Source organism: Xiphophorus couchianus, chromosome 1 (assembly GCF_001444195.1).
Source record: "Xiphophorus couchianus chromosome 1, X_couchianus-1.0, whole genome shotgun sequence".
Classification (NCBI taxonomy): Eukaryota; Metazoa; Chordata; class Actinopteri; order Cyprinodontiformes; family Poeciliidae; genus Xiphophorus; species Xiphophorus couchianus.
This window is the reverse complement of record NC_040228.1, coordinates 15,665,613-15,685,379: the sequence shown is the minus strand read 5'-3', so window position 1 is coordinate 15,685,379 and position 19,767 is coordinate 15,665,613. Positions and strand designations below refer to the sequence as shown.

The following is a 19,767-nucleotide window of genomic DNA, read 5'->3' as shown; positions in this document are numbered from 1 at the left end:
TTTCCTTTACAACCACTAACTTCAATGTTTTTTAACTGGGATTCAGAAGCATACATGGTTGCATACAGGATATGTGATTTAAATAGTGACCCATTTCTGCAGATCAACACACTAAAGGTAAATCATCTTAAATACAACATAGGAGTGCATTCAGGTTTTTAAACTTATAGCTATGTTGGAAAACCTTGGTGTGAAAGACCAACACAAAGTAGTGCATACGTTGTTATGAAAAAGAATGAGAGAAATATGTTTTTCAAAAGTGCAGATGTAAGCCTTTTGGGGTATGTCTCTGCCAAAAGGCTGAAGTATTTGCCCATTCTTCTTGGCAAAATCATCAAGCTCAGTCAGATTGGAAGGAGAGCATCTGTGAACATCAACAATCAAATGTGGTCACAGATTCTCAATAGGATTTAGGTTTGTACTTTAACTGAGGGATTATGGCACATGGATATGTTTTGGTCTTAACCTTTCCATTGTTTATCTAGAATAGTCAAACAGCTTACTATTATCCAAGCAAACCAAAACCCCTTTACAACAGAATGCAGTTACAATTAAGGGTGGTGCACTGCTAAATCGATCTCAATGCCCCCCAAATCCCTCACAATCCACCTGTGCACTTTCCCAAGGCTTTAATTAAAACTTCCTCTGAAAAACGTAGAACTGTGATGCAGCATAGGTGTACAAGGCTCTTACATAGCGTCGAAAGTGTATGGAAATCTATACAACACTGCTAAAAATGTTGATTAGCGGCCCACATTTTTATATTGATGCATTCCTATTTAATAGGCTGTAAAACTGTTGTTGAGCAGCAGCTTAATATAGGCAACAACAGAATAGAACATAGCAAGAAGAATCATCTACACTTCTGCATGTAGCAAGTGTGATTCGTGACATAAATGATTCTTAAATAGTTCAAATTAATTAGATTAACTACAAGCCCTGACAATGGGTAACAAGATGTCTGCTGATATTTACATATCAGAAAACCTCATTATATGACATAAAACGTTTTACACTCAAAATTGAACATATAATTTAATCTGCATGCCCCTACTGAACAAAACTTTAAATCAAAAGGTATTTTAAGTAGCATACGAATGTTGCCAAGCTTTGACCTTATCTATATATTTAAATGAAATGTTTAATAGACAGAACCATAGCCACTGTATTTGCACTAAAAAATGGAAGTTTGATGGAACTCATTAGTGACAATACTAAGACATTATAGCTACATATATGAAATACATTTGATTTTTTTAAATTTTATTTCATGTAAGAGTTCAATTTTAAACATTCTTCTGATGGCTGGTGGTGTCCATATAAGACATAGCTGGGAATGGTATGGCATTGATTGGCTGCTCTGTTAAGACTAAATTGAAGCATGAGAAGTTTGAAAGTTTGGGTCTGAGGTTTAGGAGGCAAATGTACTCGTTTTGTTTGTTACATGGATGTGTTGGCTGGTCCGTCACCAGGACAGACTGGATCTGATGGCAGAAAAAAGGAGAGGGGAGAAGAGGCGCACGCAGCTCTCACGTCCAGAGAAGCACACGACGGGGCATGTCAGGGGTGGGTGAGCGCCTACGTTTATGGAGAGGAGCACCTGGGGGGAGGGGATATTCCAAGAGTTCATGCCTCCCTAGAGGAGAAGCCGCCTTGGGCAGCCACCGTGTAGCCCATAGCAGAAACTGCCACCGCCAGTCTGAGCAAGGGCTGCATACATGTACCTACCTATATAAATAATCACTGAGAAAAAATTCTCTCCACAGCATGATGCTTACAAACCAAAAAAGAAAAAAAATCTCAGTATAGAACCTTCTTCCATCTCCTTGTTAGCTGCAAAGCTATAAGCAATGGCCCCATGTCATCCATTCACAAGGAGAGTGGCACCTCTGGTCATTGTGCAGAGCTTAACAAATAGTTGTTATATCAACAAGTTGTTCCGCCTGAGCTATTTACTTCTGCAGATTATTGTCCAGGGTAGTTCAGGTGGACAGCCATGTCTTGGCAGGCTGGCAGTCACTGTGCACCCTGATCTTTATGATACTTTTTGTTCACTAACAAACATCTGAGGCCTTCAGAGAGCAGCTCTATTCATAGGGTTAAATCTCACACAGGTGAAATATCTTTACTAATTAGTTGACTTTGACAACTGGTTGAAGTGGATTTTACTTAGATATATCAGAATGAAGAAACACTTTTAAATATTTACAAATTGAAAAAGAAATTGCACTTAAAAAAATCACAAAAATACATGGAAGTGTGGTTGTAGCATGAAAAATATTTGAATAAGTTCATGGGGTATAAACACATTTGCATTTGTAATGTGTCTGAATGCCACATACCTATTAGATGGTTTCAGCAGGGTTAGAAACATGCGCTGCGTGGTTGAGGTTTAAAAGTTGGTATACGGTCAGCTTGAATGTACAATTATGTGCTATGGGGGTTTTTCAAAAACTGTACTGCCACCTGCTGTCCGGCGCCATAACATCATCATGTTCTAAAAGTGCTCCCTCTGTACAACACGTCAGTAAAGGGGCCAGAATGTTGAGCTCCCAAAACGTGAAGTGAGCGGATTATTTGGAGATTCTGACTAAAATCAGATTTGCACATAGCAGATATCCTTAAGGAGATTTTAAGGATAATTTAAGATTGTAAAGTACACAAAAACTTTAGGCGATAAATTATTTTATATGACAAAATTAACAATGAGAGAAGGGAATAGGAGACTACATTCCCAGTTAGGAATGTGTAACTTAATGTGTAACTTTGTCGAACACGAAGCAAATGTGTGACTATCTGTGGACTATTCCTTAATAATAGCCGCAGAGAAAAACCTTCATTTTCATCGCTGCTGTTGCTATTGGTCGTTGTCCTTCATCGCAAACCTTCCCATTGGTGGATCAGGCTGACATCTGTCAGCTGTACCGTTTGTGGCTCTTTCCGATGAGAAACACAACGCTGGATGTCGAGCGGCATCACATTACGTTCAACGGTCTTCTTGTCAGTGGTAGAGCATCCTGGGGATTGTAGTCCGGACTCTCGTCACCTTCCATAACTCCAGCTGTTTGACGAACAACAGCTCCCACAATCCCACGGTGAATCTTGACGCCGTCGTGCTCATGTTTGGCTTTGTTGTTGTTTTTTTTTTTGGTTTTTTTTTTTCGGTAATTGTTTCTGGTTACTGTAGAAGCTGTGTCCCAGCAGCATAAGCCACAGCTGTCCTGAATATGTTTCCGTGGTTTTACTGAGGACTACAGACCCTCTGACCCGCGCGCGGGAGCGTTGTTCAGCCCGTCCACAGAGAGTGTCGGGATTTAAAGGTAGGAGTCACTTCATGGAGGACTCGAGATAAAATGTGCGCAGATGTTTTTTCTTTAGTTAACAAAGCCTGTTATTGTCCCCGCTCTGTCCACACTGACAGCAGTTAAACAAAACAAGCAATAATTAGCAATAAACACATTAATTAATAATTGAGTATCCTGCGCTGTATGTTTTTTGTTTTTTTAATTAATAAACTTGCATCGAGGTGTCTGACACAGCGTTTCCCCGACATGCGCTGCTTTTTTTGCAGGGCCTCAAGCCTTCTGCCTGTGTAATATGAACCCTCGGAAAGTGGCTGTAAATTTCCACCTCAAATCTGTGATTATTGGCTGCATCGACAGTTGGTATATATTTTTGTATGCTTTTCCAAATAGAAAACTGTAAACATTTTTAGAACTTTAAAGTTCCATTTATGATGCGAAAATGGTTATGGGCCCGTTGCAGTTTTACAGCATATTAAGAGTTTGCTGTTGTTGTTCTTCTGTTGCTACAAGCAGAAGAACAAGCACGGTCTGTTGTTTTCTGTGGCCCCGCTGGAAAATACTTCTGCCTTTGTCATGGTAATGCATAGCCGTTACAGTGTCTTTCAAAGTTTTTGTCCATCTTGAGCTCTTTCACATTTTCTCACGTTACATTTGTAATTTATGGGGTGCAATATATCAAAACAAAGGATATTGCAATCGGAAACCTAATAACATTATGTTTTGTTATCCAAAACATCAATTTGGAGCTCTTTCTTCAGGATTAAATTCCTATAGTCTTCTAGAACATAGACATGTATTTTGATACTCAAGGTAGGAGGAATAAGAACCAATTTCTTTCTAGCCATTACATTTCAAACTTCAATAACGTAAATGCAGAATTTCTAGAATGTCCTTATATGATTTTTTTCCCCCTACAATTATTGTAAGTGTATCGTCCATGCTCACATTGTGTGATGTATTGATCGGACATCACACAAAAAGAAAGCTCGTCCAAGAGTTTGCATCTAGAACTACCAAACCAGAATAATGTCATTTTGTTTGTGGAGTCCCAGGAGAAAGATCACAGTTTTCTGTTCTAGCAAAGTATGTTTAGACTCTTGGCCTTGCTTTCCTACTAGAAAGACAGCTCTGACCTCTGACCCAGGCTCACCCGTTTTGCATGCTCTAACAGGGTTTCCTTGAGGACTGACCTACATTTGGCCTATTGTCTCATTAACTCTGTTCAACGTTCTTGGCCCTGCTGCCTGGAAAGTATCCGCACAGCCTGATGCTGCCACCACCATCTTTCATCTAGTTATTTTTTGTCCACATATGCTATTTGGCTTGTAAGCCAAAAAGTTCAGTGCAGATTTGAATAACGTCTTTCTGCCTACAGCTCTTCACCTTAGGCCAGTTTTGCAAAGGACATGGCTAATAACATCTGTATGCGGATTTTCTGACGTGGAGTGTGCTCATGCAACACATTTTGGGTTTTTAATTGTGAAAGATTTTGAAAATCGTCCCACATTTTTCCATTCCGCTTGACAATTATTAATTATTTTGTATTGGTCTATAACACAAAAATGCAATTAAAGTAGATTGAAGTGTGTAAAAGTTCAAGGGCACAAATATTTCTCCAAGGCGCAGTTGCTGCTTTTTTACCTAGAAGAGACTGTAGTACGTTAAAGATGCAGCCAGGATTGCTCAATTTATTTTAAGTAGTGTCAAATGCGAGTCCCAGACACTTTTAACTGCCTGTTTACATGTAATGAAGTACAATAACAAATGATTTTCTTTTTTACGACGACCAAAATAGCCTCGGCAGCACACTTCTAACATGTCATGTTGCAATGTCATGCTCAGAGCCTGTCCTGTCATAGAGGCTTATCTCTCGTGTCCTTTTCTCAAGTGCAGCCTCAGTCAGGCTATCTTCTTACACCAAATAAATATTCAGAGGCTTCTGCTTGCTCAAGTTTGCTCACCAGCTCATTTATTTCTTTCAGGTGTAAAGTAGCCTCTCATTGTGTTGTGTTGCCATGGACAAGGCTTGGCGCGTGGAGTTTCGAAACGTGGGCTGCGCCTACTTCCCTCAGAGCAGAGTCGACTGCCACTACACACTGAGCTCGCAGCACAGCTGGGTCAGCAGTGACTGGATTGGGCTCTTTAAGGTATCGCTACCCTGACAGAAATTATAAAAACAAACAGAAACAGGTTAAGAAAGTCTGGAAAAGTGTTATTATTTCGTGTCACCTATTTCCAGGTCTGAAACGTTTTTCTGTGATCAAGCTGAGAAAACTGGATTTCCTAATTGAAAAAAATAAGTGGTTTTAAAAAACCGTAGTTTTTTCACTGGATCGCTTTTGAGTCCCTCGGCTTCAAGCATTTTTAATGTTTAATCCCTATGTTGGTTTTTGACTTATTGATTCCGCACAGGTATTCCCATTCTCCTTGAAGCTCAATACATAGGCCTTTGTGCTTGAGATGACAAATCAGGTTTCATATATATTGTTCTGAATCGTGATGAGCCAGCTACCAGCATAAAAGATTTATCAAGAAAAGTTATGGTTTAAAAACTTTCATACTACTCACATGCAGGATGAGTAACTATCTAGTTAATTAACTACATAGTATAAGCATGCTACACCCTCCATGTATTACTTTGTAAACAGTAGTACGAAAAAAGGCATAATATTTTATGCACTAAGCATCTTCAATCTAGAATTTTCTCAGATCTATTAAAAACAGAAAAGAATAACTAAAGTTATATACACAGTCTGATTTAGTGATTTTTAATCTTTTGAATCACTTTGTTTTGCAGGGTTGCATAAAAAGCACTATTGTGAATACAAAGAAAACTACTTTGTATCTCTTTTGACTTCACAAAAAGAGTGTTGTTAATTATCAATGCACCCCAACAACAACCGTTTTTTGTTTTTTTTTTCTTAACGTGACCGTAAAACACACTTTACATAAAAATGGGGAAAAAAACAAGGAGCAAAAACATCTTAAAGAGTTTGACGCACTTTACAAATAAAGCTTGATTGAATGATTTTAATTATTAACAGCTGAATAAATAATTTCTGCTTTTCCAGGTCCTGTAGTATATTTTTATATTTAAGTTCTTGTACAAACATATATTTTTGGTTAATGTTGTCTCAACTTAAGACAACCTTTTCTGGAAATTACCAATAAATATTTTCAGTTAGGTTTCAAAAAGGAATTCAATTGTAAAAATGTAAGCCTGGGTAAAGAATGGATGAACCTCAACCTGGATGACAGCCTGCATTTATTTTTATACCTGCATGCCCCTGTGTGTGTATGTGTGTGTGTTTATGTGTTGTTGTGATTGGAAAACAACTTTTAGTGTTGTGTTTTCTGTCTTGTTTTATTGTTATTCTGTATATTCATTTTTGTGACCTGTCAGCGAACTACAAATGCAAATTAGCTTTTGCTCTAATCTGGTGCAGCACATCTAATGGTGACATTTATGTTTCAGTTGTACATTGTTCCTTTTGAAATAAATTTCATTATAATTACCTTAGGAATAACAACATGTGCATGTTGTCCTCCTCAGGTCGGATGGTCGTCAATGAAGGACTATGAAACGTTTGTTTGGGCTCTGGCCCCTGCCGATTATCAAGAGGGCACAGAGGTCAACTGCTGCGTGCACTTCCAGGGTACTCATGTCTGTGTATTTATTGTTCATAGTTTCAGTGAATCTCTACTAGGACAGCAGATAACCACATAAAACCTTCAGCAGGAGATTGTTATTTCTATAAAATGCCTGTCATCGTTGCAAATCTTGTGTTTTATAGATGACAATGTTTGTTTCTGACTTAAAAGAGAATTTTTCCAGAAGAATAACAATAAGGAAAAAAAACACATCCTGTGCAGAAGACAAATATCCTGCCTTGCTTTGTCTCCGGCACAGAAAGCCTCTGTCATGGTGTGAATTCATTTCTATACTAAGCAGGCGGTTGAGTAATGAGAACGACAAAAAACAATGGCTTAAAGCCTCCTCTGGTGGTTGCTGCTGCTGCTCACTGGAGAATACACTGTTTACTTTGTGCTGTGTGTCGGAAGAACCCGATCAGGGCGGTTCTCTGTGAGGAGCATGCAAGGAGCAGGTATGGGTCTGAGCCGATGTGCAGACTTCAATGTGCAGTCTTCTTCTCATTCTCAATGAGAAGAAGAGCAAATAAAGAAAGTCTTCATATCAACTGCTGTGATTTAAAAATATGATTGTTTCTAGATTAACTTAGCTAATGCACATAGCTCATAAACTTAGGTGGTAATTCATTCAAGTCTGTTCTTTAGCATATAATTTAAAAAGCTGTCATTTTGAACAAATTATTGTAAAATTAAATTTTTTTAAATTAAAGTAGTTCTCAGCATGGGCATCGTTAGACCTGGCCTCCAGGGCTGAAGCTCCGGATATATGTATTTTAATAACCCCAGATCTTATAAAGGAAGACATGTAAAAGGGGTTGGAGGATATTCTTTAAATTTGACTCTTTTTTTAAAAATCTTTTTATCATGTTATGATGTTATTCCCTTCAAAAACATAACTGGAGTGTTGCTTTGATTCTTTGATGCATGTTTAAGAAATCCTTGAATCTCCTGTGACAGACATTCAGGGCTGCCTAAAAGCTTGCTCTGACAAAGACCCGCCTACTTCCACACAGCTCCTCCTTGGAGCTGCAGTTTCTAGCCGAACTTCCACCTCCCAATGCCTTCTCCACTTAGCTCCTCCGGACTAGCAGCAGCAATTAGCATACAGCTAGTGGAACTGTGTGTCTCCCGAGTTTATCATATGAACTACTTCTCAGTCCAGTGCTCCTAAAAACAGTTGTTGAAGGTATAATGAGAAGCACTGTTGGGGTAGGGCTGGTGGCGGTTAGGGCTCTGATCACCACCAGCAAGCAAAGAACAGAGCAGGGGTTTGAACTGGCAACCCACCAGTTACAGGACGAATTTCTACCTCTTGAGCCACCGTTGTAAATAAAGTATTGCAGTCTTTCTCTGATAATTGCTAACTTATTAAAGAAGATTTTGTTTCATCACTTTCAGCCTCCTACCTGCCCAAGCCCAGCTCCCAGGAGTATGAGTTCATATATGTTGATGCTAAAGGGGAAGTGTGCTCCCGCAGCTCAGCATTCACTTTCTGTGCACCGAAGCCTCTGGAAGACCTGGTGACCCTGGAGGACGAATCCCACGGTGAGGACGGAGGCACAGGCATGCTACTGGTAATACCCAGGGCCGAACTGCTGCAGGTGAGTCTGAGCATGACGATGACAATAAATAAATTGACGAGGCTCTGGGTTAGCGTACGCTTTTTAGAGCTGCATAATTAATGAGCGTAGATAAAGGACATCCATAGACGTAGCCCGGGTTTCTCCCCGTCTCTTCTCAGAGTCGGCTACAGGAGTGTCTGCAGGAGCGCACTGAGCTGCTGCGTGAGCAGGAGGCGGCCAAAAAGCAAAGGGAGAGAGACAGGGAGGACTACAAGAGGGAGAAGCAGCAATGGGACAGACAGCGCAGAGGGTTGGAGCGTGAGGTCAGCAGGCTGAAGGAGGAGCTGGCGCAGAGTGATCAGAAGATTGAGGAGATGGAGATGAAGCAAAAGGTGGTGCATTAACCTTGATGGTCTGCTCTCTTATTGTCCTACATTTATGTTTAAGATGATGTTCAATTCATTTTCCTCACCAGATGCTTAGAGATCTTCAAAGCCTGACTTGAATTCTGGTATTTCAGGATGAAACAGCTTTACGAGATTGTTTAGCCCAGGAGAAAGCTGCTTTAATGGAGGTCAAGGCAGCAAAAGAGCAGCTAATCAGAGAGCTTGAAGAAGACATCAAAACACTGACACAAAGAGCCGTGGAAAGAGAGACAGAATTGGAGAGGTTTGACTTTTTTTCAGTTTTTTTTTTTTTTTTGGAGAGGTATCATGAATAGTTTTGAGCACCCATAGCCAAAAATATGTATTTACAGAATGAAAGACAGAGCCAAGAGGGCAATTGCCTTGAGAAAAGAGGAGGAGACTGAAAATAAAGGCCTGCAGGTATTTTCCTCTTAAACCAATTCAGTGGTAAGAGTAAACTGGCATCTCTGTTGGTCTTTACTTTGATTTCTTCAATTTGGCCTGTTTGCTAGAACAAGCTGGATCAGACTGAAGCTGAGCTCAGGAGTTTGTCGAAAGAGTTCCAGGTTCTCAGGAACTCCCTGGCCCAGAGAGACACCAGCGTCCTGCAGCTCCAGAACACCATCACCACCCTCACACAGAAACTCACCACTGCCCACAGGAAGGAGGTCAGATATTTTAAGGATTAAACATGTTTGCACATTTGCAAAAGTTTGTACGCTGTCAGAAAAAAATAGGAATTTGATTTGAGCCTCTTCCAAGTCTAAGTACCAAACAGATTATTTCAAGACTTTATTTCTTTTTCTTATTGCTTAGTAGTTATATCCATTCATCCATTTTTAATCTCTTTGTCATTTTTATGTTTGTCAGCCCATTTGTCCATCTATTTATCCATCTGTCAGTTTTTCCATTTGTCTGTTCACCAGCTCATTTATCTCTGTTCATCTATCCACTTCCTTACAATCTGTTTTTTTTGTTTCTGCTTTCATATTTGTGTATGTAGAAATGTCTGCCATAACCTGGTAGTGAACTTTAACATTTATTTTAATGATGGATAAAGGAGTTTGAAAAAGAATGGCATTTCCACCTGAATAATCCTACGCAAAGTGAAAGAGAAAATGTCTCTTTATTCTGGTTTAATTTTAAAATTGTGTCTTTGCATTTAGATTTTTAATACCACTCTTGTTAATGCTTAAAATGAAAACAACCTGCCTTTTTGTTTTTTGTTTTTTTATAAAACCAGCACCAGTATCTCAAATTACTTTCTGTTTTGCCACGATGCTAACCAGACGTGTCCTTTCTGGCTTGCTTTGTCAACAGACTGAAAGTGAAGCATCGCTGAAGGAGATGCGGAGCTTACGTGAGCGATTTCACATAAGCGAACGCACCGTTGAGGGCCTGAAGAGCGATCTAAGCTCGCTGGCAGCCCAAAAGGATCATGTGCAGGCCGAACTGCACCAGGCTCGAGTGCAGGCTGCCCAACTCACCATTCAGCTTGCAGATGCCAGCATGGCCTTGAGGGAAGGAAGAGCCAACTGGGCTCAAGATAGGCAGAGTCTGCAGAACGCTGCGGAGGTAATAGATTCACTCCGATTATGGAGTCTGTGGTTGACTCAGGACTTTGCACGTTATTAAAGGAATCTAATTTGGGAAAGCATTTCATACGTTGTGTGTGTCACATCCACAGTTGGACCAGGAACACTCGGAGAGACTCAACGCAGAGCTGCAGAAGATGCAAGAGAGGCTGCAGGAGGAAACGATGGAGAGAGTGAAGCTGGAGGTTGAGCTTGGTAGAGAAAAAGATTGCAACCGGGTGAGTGAGCGAGAGAGAGACTGTATTTTCATTCAATGTAGCAATCACCTTGTGATAAAAAGTCCTTTCAGTCATGACACAAACAGGAGGTGTTTCAAAGGGGGGCGGGGGAGATTGTCATGTGAACTGCGTAGCCAGTTAACTTGTTCATACCCCATTTGTTGCTCTATGAAATAAATGATTCTGACATTCAATGCTGTTTTTTTTTTGTTTTTTACGGTGTTTTGTTTTTTACTCAGGTTCAGCTGAGTGAAAGACGAAGGGAGCTGCAAGAGCTGAAAGCCAGCCAGAAGGTTGCACAGAAAGAGAAAGAGCAGCTGCGAGCAGAGAAACGGGTCAGGAGCTGAGGAGTTTTTTCTAATTGACATGCGTTTGAATATCACTATTCCTATAATAACAATTATTAAAACATTTAGCATGCTTCCTGTGTCATATAACTTGGGTTTTATGACAAATTCATACTGATGCAACAAGAATGTCGGAATCTTGCATATCCCAGGTGTTGGGGATCTTCTGTGTTGTTGTCTTCTTGTTATTGTGCTATATAAATTGTTTATAGTGCAATATAAAATGCTGGTTTTCAGGTCAGTCAGTGCTGCGGCTGTTAATGTGTCTGCAGTTTTTGTTGGCTAACCAGCGTCACGTTTGCCAGCTGCAGACTCGTTTAACAATCGCAGTTGTTCTCCAATCAAAGTGCATAAAAACAAAGGTTTTGATATTTAGTGCATCAGAGGAGTTCTATTTATATTAAATGATGTGGTTTTTTTTGTTTTGTGTGTTTATTGCGCAACATTTTCACGTGACTTCGGTTTGACGATGCCTGGTATCCCGGATATAAGGGTAATGCTGATGGAGCCCTGCTTGAGCTTGTGATGTGATCCATGTAATTTCTGCCACAGGAGTTGATGGAGTACATCTGTCAGCTGGAGCAGAAGACGGGAACAGTGACCACTGCCAGGTGGGACGCGGCTCCAATTGCCTCTACAGGTAAATTGAGCTGCACATCAATCTACTGTATGCCCTGCAGATGTGAACAATAAAAGTGTCATCTGCTATCAGAGAGGAGGAGCACTAAATATCACTCGACGTGGCTTCTGTTGCGTGTGATGAGAGCGGTTCTGTGAGCGGGAACGTGACCTCCTTCTCTTTACCAACTAATCTTTCTGGCAGGGCGTCCTGAGACTGCGCTATCCGACTCTGAGGATGAGAGCCCAGAGGCTTTGCAGATCCTCCATCCGCCAAGATCTCTGGGCCACTACAGCCTTTGCGAGCAGGGCCAGCCTGACTCCCTGCTGCTCTCAACCCCCGCTGTCGCCCCGCGGGACACGGACAGGAGCGCTGTGGTCATCAACCAGCCAGCCCCGCTCTCCCTGCCACACCAGGCCAACGCCGACACTCTGCCTCACAGCTCTGATTCGGTGAGACGCGCTATCAGAGCCGCTCGCTGTCACCACGGTGTAATTATATGTGATAGTGAAAATGAGCTATGGCTTCCAACTAATAGCCATGCACACCAGTTAAACGTGGGCAGTGGGTCGTTTGATATAGACATTATCTCATGGAAGCAATTAGGCTGCTAGTTGGCAAGTTATTCGACTGTAATAGGTGCTGGAGAGATATGAGTTAACTGCCTGACTCCTGTTCTATGTGTGTGTGTGTGCTTTACGCCGGCATTTAGGAGGACGAATCTGATCCAGTCCTCCACGGAAGCAAAAACTCTGAAGAGGAAACGGCACTTCTGTTGCCTGAGTACAAGGACGCATTTCTCAGGTAGCAAATCCTCATGACCTACACACTGAACATAATGTAGTAAATAAAGAACTCTCTTTGAATCATTTTCATTTCAATACCAAAGCAATTACAAAATATATATATATACTTTTTGTATTGTAAATCCATTACCTAGATCATGGTGTTGTCATTAGTACGGTGACGCTACAGTTCAGCCCAAAATTATTCATACGTTCATCAGATTTAGGTTTAAATTAATATGTTAAGCTTACTCACGTGTTTCTGCTGATTGTAAGTCATATTAGCCATTTGGAGTGGCCAAATCACATTACCAACTTTATTGTGATTAGGGTGGACAGCACAAGGCCTCACAGCACCAATGATAATCATAATGCCGCTCTCAAAGCATGCCAAATGCTGTTCAGCAATTATGGAAAGGGTTTGATTGCTGTAATGTCGATAAAGACTTTGCCATTGATCATTTAGAAGGGTAAAAAGATTTTTTGAAATTCCATATTATAATAAAACATAATTAAAAATGGGTAAGTAATTACTTAAAATATATATCTACTCCTTTTACATTGTTTTATTATTTTTTTAGGTATACCTGCATCATTTTTGATTCAGAAACAAAATTTTTAGTTGAATGAAAATAATCTTAAATCTAAATATTCAGAAACAAACTTTTTAGTTGAATGAAAATAATTTTAGATCTAAATATGCCAGGAGTATGAATAATTTGGGGCTTAAGCATATGTTAAAGTATAACTACTTAAACCAAAACGATGTGACAAAATTTCTTCAAAGTCAATCTGTACCCCTGAAAAATTAATTTGACAGAAAGATTTACTCTCATCATCCCCACAGACTGCTGAAAGCAGAGGTCTGATTTAAAATTTGTTAAATTTAACAGAAAATATCAACTGTAGGGGAGTTCAACCAGTGCCGGTCAAGCACCTGTGTGGTAGTCTGGACCATCGTGCCTTATAAATTGAGGTCCCACTTCCCTAGTTAGAGGACTTAATCTCCTCCTAGTCTTTTTTGGGAACCCACCATAACAGGTTTGATCACCACGCAATTAGACAGGCAGTCCTACTCTTAAGCCTGATCCTTGTAATTCATCAAGAAATCCTTCAATAAGTTGAGAGAATTGACAATTTTATGTTGAAAACTGTAATTTAAAGAAGTGATTAAGTGAGGTCCCAGGAAACATGAGGATACCCTTCTGTCATGCACACTGCTTTTAATAAACTCCAGTAGCGTCTTTATGTGGTTTGTGCCAACAGGACCACTCTGTAAATCAGCCTGCTTTATACGTAAACCTTAGTGAGAAATATCATATTTTGACCTGAGAAGCAGAGGGTGAAAGCATAAAATGTTTCCAGATCAATGCGTACGTTAATTGTGCTGATTAAACGCACGGCACGCGCCTAAACGCTGTCCGTCACTTTGCGTCTCTGTCCTCGCAGAGGACCGGTTGCATGTGGATTTCAGAGCTTGCGTATGCACACATGCATATGCAAGCGGTTATTTATGGCGACGGGGGAGCTGTGGCCTGGAGATGGAAGCTTTGAATATGTGGTCATAAATGAAGTTGAGTCAGGGTGAAGCGGGGGAAACTGTCTGAGACAGAGGTGAGGCGCTGGAGGGGAGGCAGGATGGGAGGACGAGGGGACAGAGAATGTGACAGCAAGCTGTAGCAATGATTTACCTGAGGGGTGTACCTCAGTCACGGGCCAATTTTCAGCATCGTTAAGGCTCTCGTTCTCCCACTCAGCCGCTCCTGCGCTCTGGCCTCCGCTTTCGACCGCAATGTGTGTCTTTTTTCCCCCCTCCCCGTTTCCAACACAAACACACACTTATTCACACTCTTGTCTTGTGTCTTCCTGCAGCGATCTGGCAGACACCTCGCTATGGTGACAGGCGGATATCCAGCCAAGACAACAGCAAGCATTCACAAAGCAGGAAGGGACTTTGTTTTCCAGCTGCGTCGACTAACAAGCACATAAACAGCACATTATAAACGCAGGACACAAAGTTATATGCAATTACTCTGTATCTGCCACCAACCTTGTCTCCCCCTACTACCCTTTCACCACCCCATCCTGTAGACTGTTGTGTTATTGCCTCGGCCGTGCCAACAGTGGCAGGTCAACGCCGTCTTTATGGCTCACAGAAGACCGTTGCTCAGCGTGAAGCTGCAGGAATTTTTGGGGCCTGGCATTTGAGAGTTTGCAGGCGGGTAGCAGAATGATTTCCTTTGAATCATTGCGGCGTCGAGAGCTTTACGACGGATGTAATGTCGTTTTTATGGCGATTGTGATTAGGAGTCACGACGGGCTCTGTAATTATGATGTTTTGTGTAGACTCGGCTCTGCGGGAAATCGTGGCAAAGCTCCGTTCCAGCGTTAAATCCTCCGCCTTTGGTTTGGACACTTTTCATGGCAGCATAAAGATACTCCACAGCGCCGTTGATGAGGGGAAAAAAAGAAAAAATATATGGCAATAATGTAGGCTTATAACGTCATATTTCTCCTCCCTTTATTCAGACCTAGAATTTGATATGCACTTTTTATAGCACAAAATCACAGATGATTCATGCAGATACAGTTAGGGTGGTTTAGGTTTTCGTATATGGACAGTGTTTAGAATAAATAAGCTTATTAACGGCTGCTAAGGATAAATGCACCAAGCAGTTCTCTACATGTCATTGTAAAACTCACATGCTTTTTAGATCAGCTTAAATCTTTTTTTATTGATTAACAAACTACAATTTTGCTTTTGTAATCACAAAAGATGCTTGGTTGTTATGTTGAGATCCTGTTCTTATAGCTTAATATACAGTCATCCACTTCCAAATTTGTGCCTAAAATACTAAGCTTACTGTCAGCATTAGGTGTTTCCTCCTACCTTTATACTGCCTAATAAAGAAAACCGCTGCCTCCCTTTTTAATCAATATTGTATGCAGTTTTCATGGTTTGATGTTTTAAAATGAACTTGAGTTATGCTGCGAGTAAACTATATTCAGCTTTAGAAGCCACCGAGTTCATGCAGTGTAGCATAAAACAAACTTTCCGAGCTTGCCTAAGAAAATTTGCTAACTCGATGCTTTATTTTTATCTGCTGTATTTGCACCCTCTTTTTACTCTGGAGGAGTTTTTAGGTAAGATATTGATACATTGAGACTCTGTATGTTTGCAGTGTGTTTTTCACGATTTTACAGAATCTAAAATTGTGTGTTGTGAGCATATTTTGTCTACATTTTGGTGTTTTTGCTGTCTGTTTTCAAAGGCAGAACATTTGGTGTTGAGGGTTTAACCGTCGCTAAACATCGGTGCTAATCAAAGGGAATGATACCTGCTGATTATGCTTAAGTCACAGTGTTTTGCAACAATATTCGTAGCCATATATGGTTTTACAAACTTGTTACAACTGGAGATTTTAAAGATTGCAGTGGTTTTTTTTAATTTATTCTTATACCCCTAAATAAACTTAAAGAGCGACCAGTTGCTTACAGAAGTCACCCTCAGTATAAATACAGCTGTCCTGTGAAGGTCTCAGAGGTTTGCTAAATATGTATTCATGTGGCAGACGGCCCCAGTCATGTCCAGATCTAAATCTCTATGTGACTTTGAAATGCAGTTAGTTGCACTCGATGTAAGTTGCAAGTATCAGAGAAAATGGAGGCGAATTTAGCTTGTTCTGCCCTACCACATAAAAATGCAGCAAAATACATTAAAGTTAGTAATTGTAACAGGACAGTTGAAAAGTTCAGTGAGTTATAAATACTTTTGGAAGGCACTGTAGTTGTTAACTGTAGTTGTTAAATAATACTAAAAACTTTAATGCACAGAGGACTATTACTGTCAGAGAAGAAACAGTCTGTTAATACCATCTTTTGTCACTGTGGCGTTGAGCAGCATTATCCAGTTAAGCGTACAAAGCAGTTTAAACCATTTAAAGTTTGCTGTTTATCTCAGATCAAAGCACACAAAATCTGTTTTCATTGTTTGTGCTTGAAGGGTCGAGTCTTGATGAAGTTTTACGTCTGTTTTCAACCACTGACAGCGCTCTGCAGCACACCGGAGATTAGCTAAAGTGGCTATTTTTATATATTTTTTCCTTTTGAGGTTTTGTGTGTGAAGGTTATCCTACATGTACACCATTGTGTATTTCTGTTTTCCCGGCCATTTTGTCTTGTGTTGGGCTCATTATAATAAAATTTGTTAATAACTAGGGCGTGTGTGACTTTTCTTTTCCTCTCCTCCTGGACAAAGATTATCCTGATATTTTGATCCTCATATGACATTTCACTGGTAATTAACTATCCAATTTCTTTGCACACAGTATATAGCCCTATTCCCCTTTTGCTTAATTGCCTGTTTCGTGTACATTTCTCATTCTGGTTTTCCTCTCCTTTCATCCTTGGCTCCCCTGAGGGCTGGCCTCGTCATCGCCTTCCTCATTGTGCCTTCCTGCTTCTCTGCCAGCTTCCTGCTCTCTGTTTTTAAGGTCTCCTCCTAGTCCCCCTCCCTCCTACGCAGCCTCCATCTTAAGTCTGGGATGACGATAGCTAATTATAAAATCAATGATGCCGGGCTGCCTAGTTTACAGCCCCCTCTAAAGCCTTAACTGGGAAATCACTGTGGGATTGATGACTCCCTCACTCTTTATCTCTTTTAATTAGAAATGTAAAAGATATGAAGACCCAGAGGCTAGAACACATCTCCTAGTTTTTATGACCCTCGACACCTCCATGTCCAGTGCTTGGTACCCTTCCCCAAATTTCCCCCCACCACCTCCTGCTCTTCACCTTTTCCCCTCCCTTCCCTTGTTTGTTTCCCCTGCCTCTCTCTTGGCACACCTTCTGTTCTCACCTAAGTTTCCCTTTTTTTTTCTTTCCATCACCTTCTCCTGTAGTAAGTCTACCTTTCTGCTCATAAGGGGAGGGAGGTATTAAATTTATGGCTTTTCCACTTGCAAATGTCTCTCACCTTCTCTTTACCTCTTCTTTCTTCTCTCGACTGATTTCCAGCTCCCTGCGGATTCTCTGCATTAGTGACAAATATCGTCTCATTTTGTCGGTTTTGACCCAAGAAGGAGTCAAATGGTAAAATATATGCTATTTCACAACTCAGCCCTACCCCTAACTTAAAGCATTGTGTATATAGGAAAAATACAGAGAGGCATATAAACTGTGTAAATGCTTAGAACCGCTGCAGGACTGTAGGCTAAGGTAAGTTAAATTCACACAGGACAGGTTTACAGATATATTTAAAGCAAAATGAAGGTGAAAGTGTTCGACTGCTGCTGCAGCCAGATTATGTCAGACTTACAAGGACCCAAATCCATGTTTGAATAAAACTACCTGCTTATGGACTTTTAAGAGAATGGGCGACATCACAGAAATTAATTATAACCCAGATATGATCAACCCGAACTAATTGAAACTACTCTCATTCCAGGTGCCCTGGCCTACAAGGTTACTGACCTATGTCTATTTCCCCTTTTGAATATAAAATTTTTGAAAAAAATTGTTTCTCATCAATTGCGACAGCATTTGCATTGTAATGGTCTGTCCAATAAATTTCAGTTGACTGCTAACCATAGCATTAAAAGTCATTAATGACATTCTTACTGTGTCTTCGTGGAAGTTAAATCTGTTCTGGCATTTTGGTGTCTAACTATGACACTTTTCTGAAAGGATGGGGGGGGCATCAGCTGATTTACTGCTGCAAATACCTTACTGTCCTGTCTTTATATTTCCTTGTGTCTTCCTGGGCTTGAGTCATTGAGGAAGCAACTGTTCTCACTATCCACATGTGTTCTGCTCCTCAACTCAGAGTTCATCTGTTGAAACATGTTTTTCTCTTGGTTGATGCCGCCACAAAACTCTGCTACTGACATTATTTCCGCATACTTTTCTTCGACATTGAAAGCACTCCTGGTCAATTGTTTGAGGGCTTTTTTTGTTTTCAAGCCACCACTCGTTTACAACAGCTGGCCGCTCTGACGTTTTTTGTTTTTTTTTACATTGATTTCAGCTTTAGAATTTGAAAGAATTATTGCGAGCTCCTAGACTAAACTGAGATGAGAAAGGGAAAGTTGTAAAAAAAAAAAAATAAGTAAAATTTCTTTTACAGCCCTGAAAAGACAACAAAAATCAAACCTAGATCACACCACCTCCAATTTCTTCCTTTAGCACATCCTACATCAAACTATACCTTCCTAACTAGAGCACTCGGGTTTGCTGAGTTTTATCCCCTTGATCACTCTCCGAGGAGCTGGAGCCTCTCTGGGTCCATTATCTCTCCTGCGTGTTGACCTGCTCCTGCTGAACAGCCACTGCAGTTCGTCTTCAGAGCTCCAGCTCTTTCTTCCTGCTTTTAAATATTCTAATTAATTTCTTTGGTGGGTTGCACTCCTGACCTACATTTATAGATTCCTCACTGTATTTCTGAATAATTTATTGGCAGTGTCGGGAGAAATATTTCAGAAAAAGGCTTTTATTACTTTGTTATACATTTGGAATTTTTTATTTTTTATTTTCCCGTTAGGTTTCCAGTCCAGAATTCACCTACGTCACTGAATTAAGCGTCTCTGAAGTGTCTGGGATATATAGAGATCTATCCTGGCTCCTTTAAATTCACCCAACCCTCCTCTGCTCTGCTGGTTACCATGGCAACACCTTTGACGGGGGTCCACAGTATATGAGGCAATTTGATTGTTGCTTGTAAAATAGTGTATAATGTATGGGCCTTATTTTAATTCCAGTCTTGGCATTATTGATCTGCCTTTAATGATGGTTAATTAAAGAAATCGTATAATTGATAGAATCTCATCTCTGTTTATCGCCCTCCTCAGATTCTCTGTGCCTCTCTATTAATAAAATCAGCCTGAGAAATTAGTATCCCTCCCTTGCAGGCTGAAAGAAACAGGGAATGTTTACAATCGACTGCCCTTTTATCGAGAGGATTCCTGCTCGATGAAGATAAGGAATCAGTGTCAGTAATCGTGATACAATCATGAAGGGCATTATTTTGGTTGATGTTTATGAGGACAATGTAAAAAAAAATATATATATATATATAAAAATCCTAAAGGGCGTTTCAGGAATTGTTTTTTTTTTTGTTCTTCACTTGATTAAAAGTTAATTTGCGCTGATCTATTTGTTCTAATTAAATGCAATGTCCTAACGTTAGCTCATATATCTTTTTTTCCCCCCTATTTTCTGATTTGAATTTTCTTCCACCAGCTCAAATATCACACGTCAATGTGTTTATGGTTGAATCCAAAG

General features: G+C 40.3%; 1 protein-coding gene across 2 annotated transcripts; it reads left to right on the top strand.

The window, feature by feature from the left end:
* Positions 1 to 3,123: 3,123 nt before the first annotated feature.
* Positions 3,124 to 16,707, top strand: calcoco1a (calcium binding and coiled-coil domain 1a). 2 transcript variants are annotated; one of them, XM_028035276.1, is made up of 15 exons: positions 3,124 to 3,320; positions 5,288 to 5,452; positions 6,859 to 6,961; positions 8,355 to 8,557; positions 8,698 to 8,910; positions 9,039 to 9,187; positions 9,276 to 9,345; positions 9,438 to 9,593; positions 10,246 to 10,500; positions 10,613 to 10,738; positions 10,978 to 11,073; positions 11,638 to 11,725; positions 11,909 to 12,156; positions 12,417 to 12,508; positions 14,362 to 16,707. In XM_028035276.1, exons 2-15 carry the CDS (start codon positions 5,321 to 5,323, stop codon positions 14,387 to 14,389), a joined length of 1,959 nt encoding a protein of 652 aa, XP_027891077.1. In that variant the 5' UTR covers positions 3,124 to 3,320; positions 5,288 to 5,320; the 3' UTR covers positions 14,390 to 16,707. The 2 variants fall into 2 exon arrangements, with proteins under 2 accessions (XP_027891077.1, XP_027891151.1); XM_028035350.1 differs by lacking the exon at positions 3,124 to 3,320 and adding an exon at positions 3,647 to 3,665.
* The last annotated feature ends 3,060 nt before the right edge of the window (positions 16,708 to 19,767 follow it).

Excerpts from the sequence above, each read along its gene's own strand:
- calcoco1a (XM_028035276.1), top strand. The coding sequence starts at position 5,321 with ATGGACAAGGCTTGGCGCGTGGAGTTTCGAAACGTGGGCTGCGCCTAC. Across the intron at positions 5,453-6,858 it reads ACTGGATTGGGCTCTTTAAG|GTCGGATGGTCGTCAATGAA; the intron begins GTATCGCTACCC and ends TGTCCTCCTCAG. Across the intron at positions 10,501-10,612 it reads GTCTGCAGAACGCTGCGGAG|TTGGACCAGGAACACTCGGA; the intron begins GTAATAGATTCA and ends TCACATCCACAG.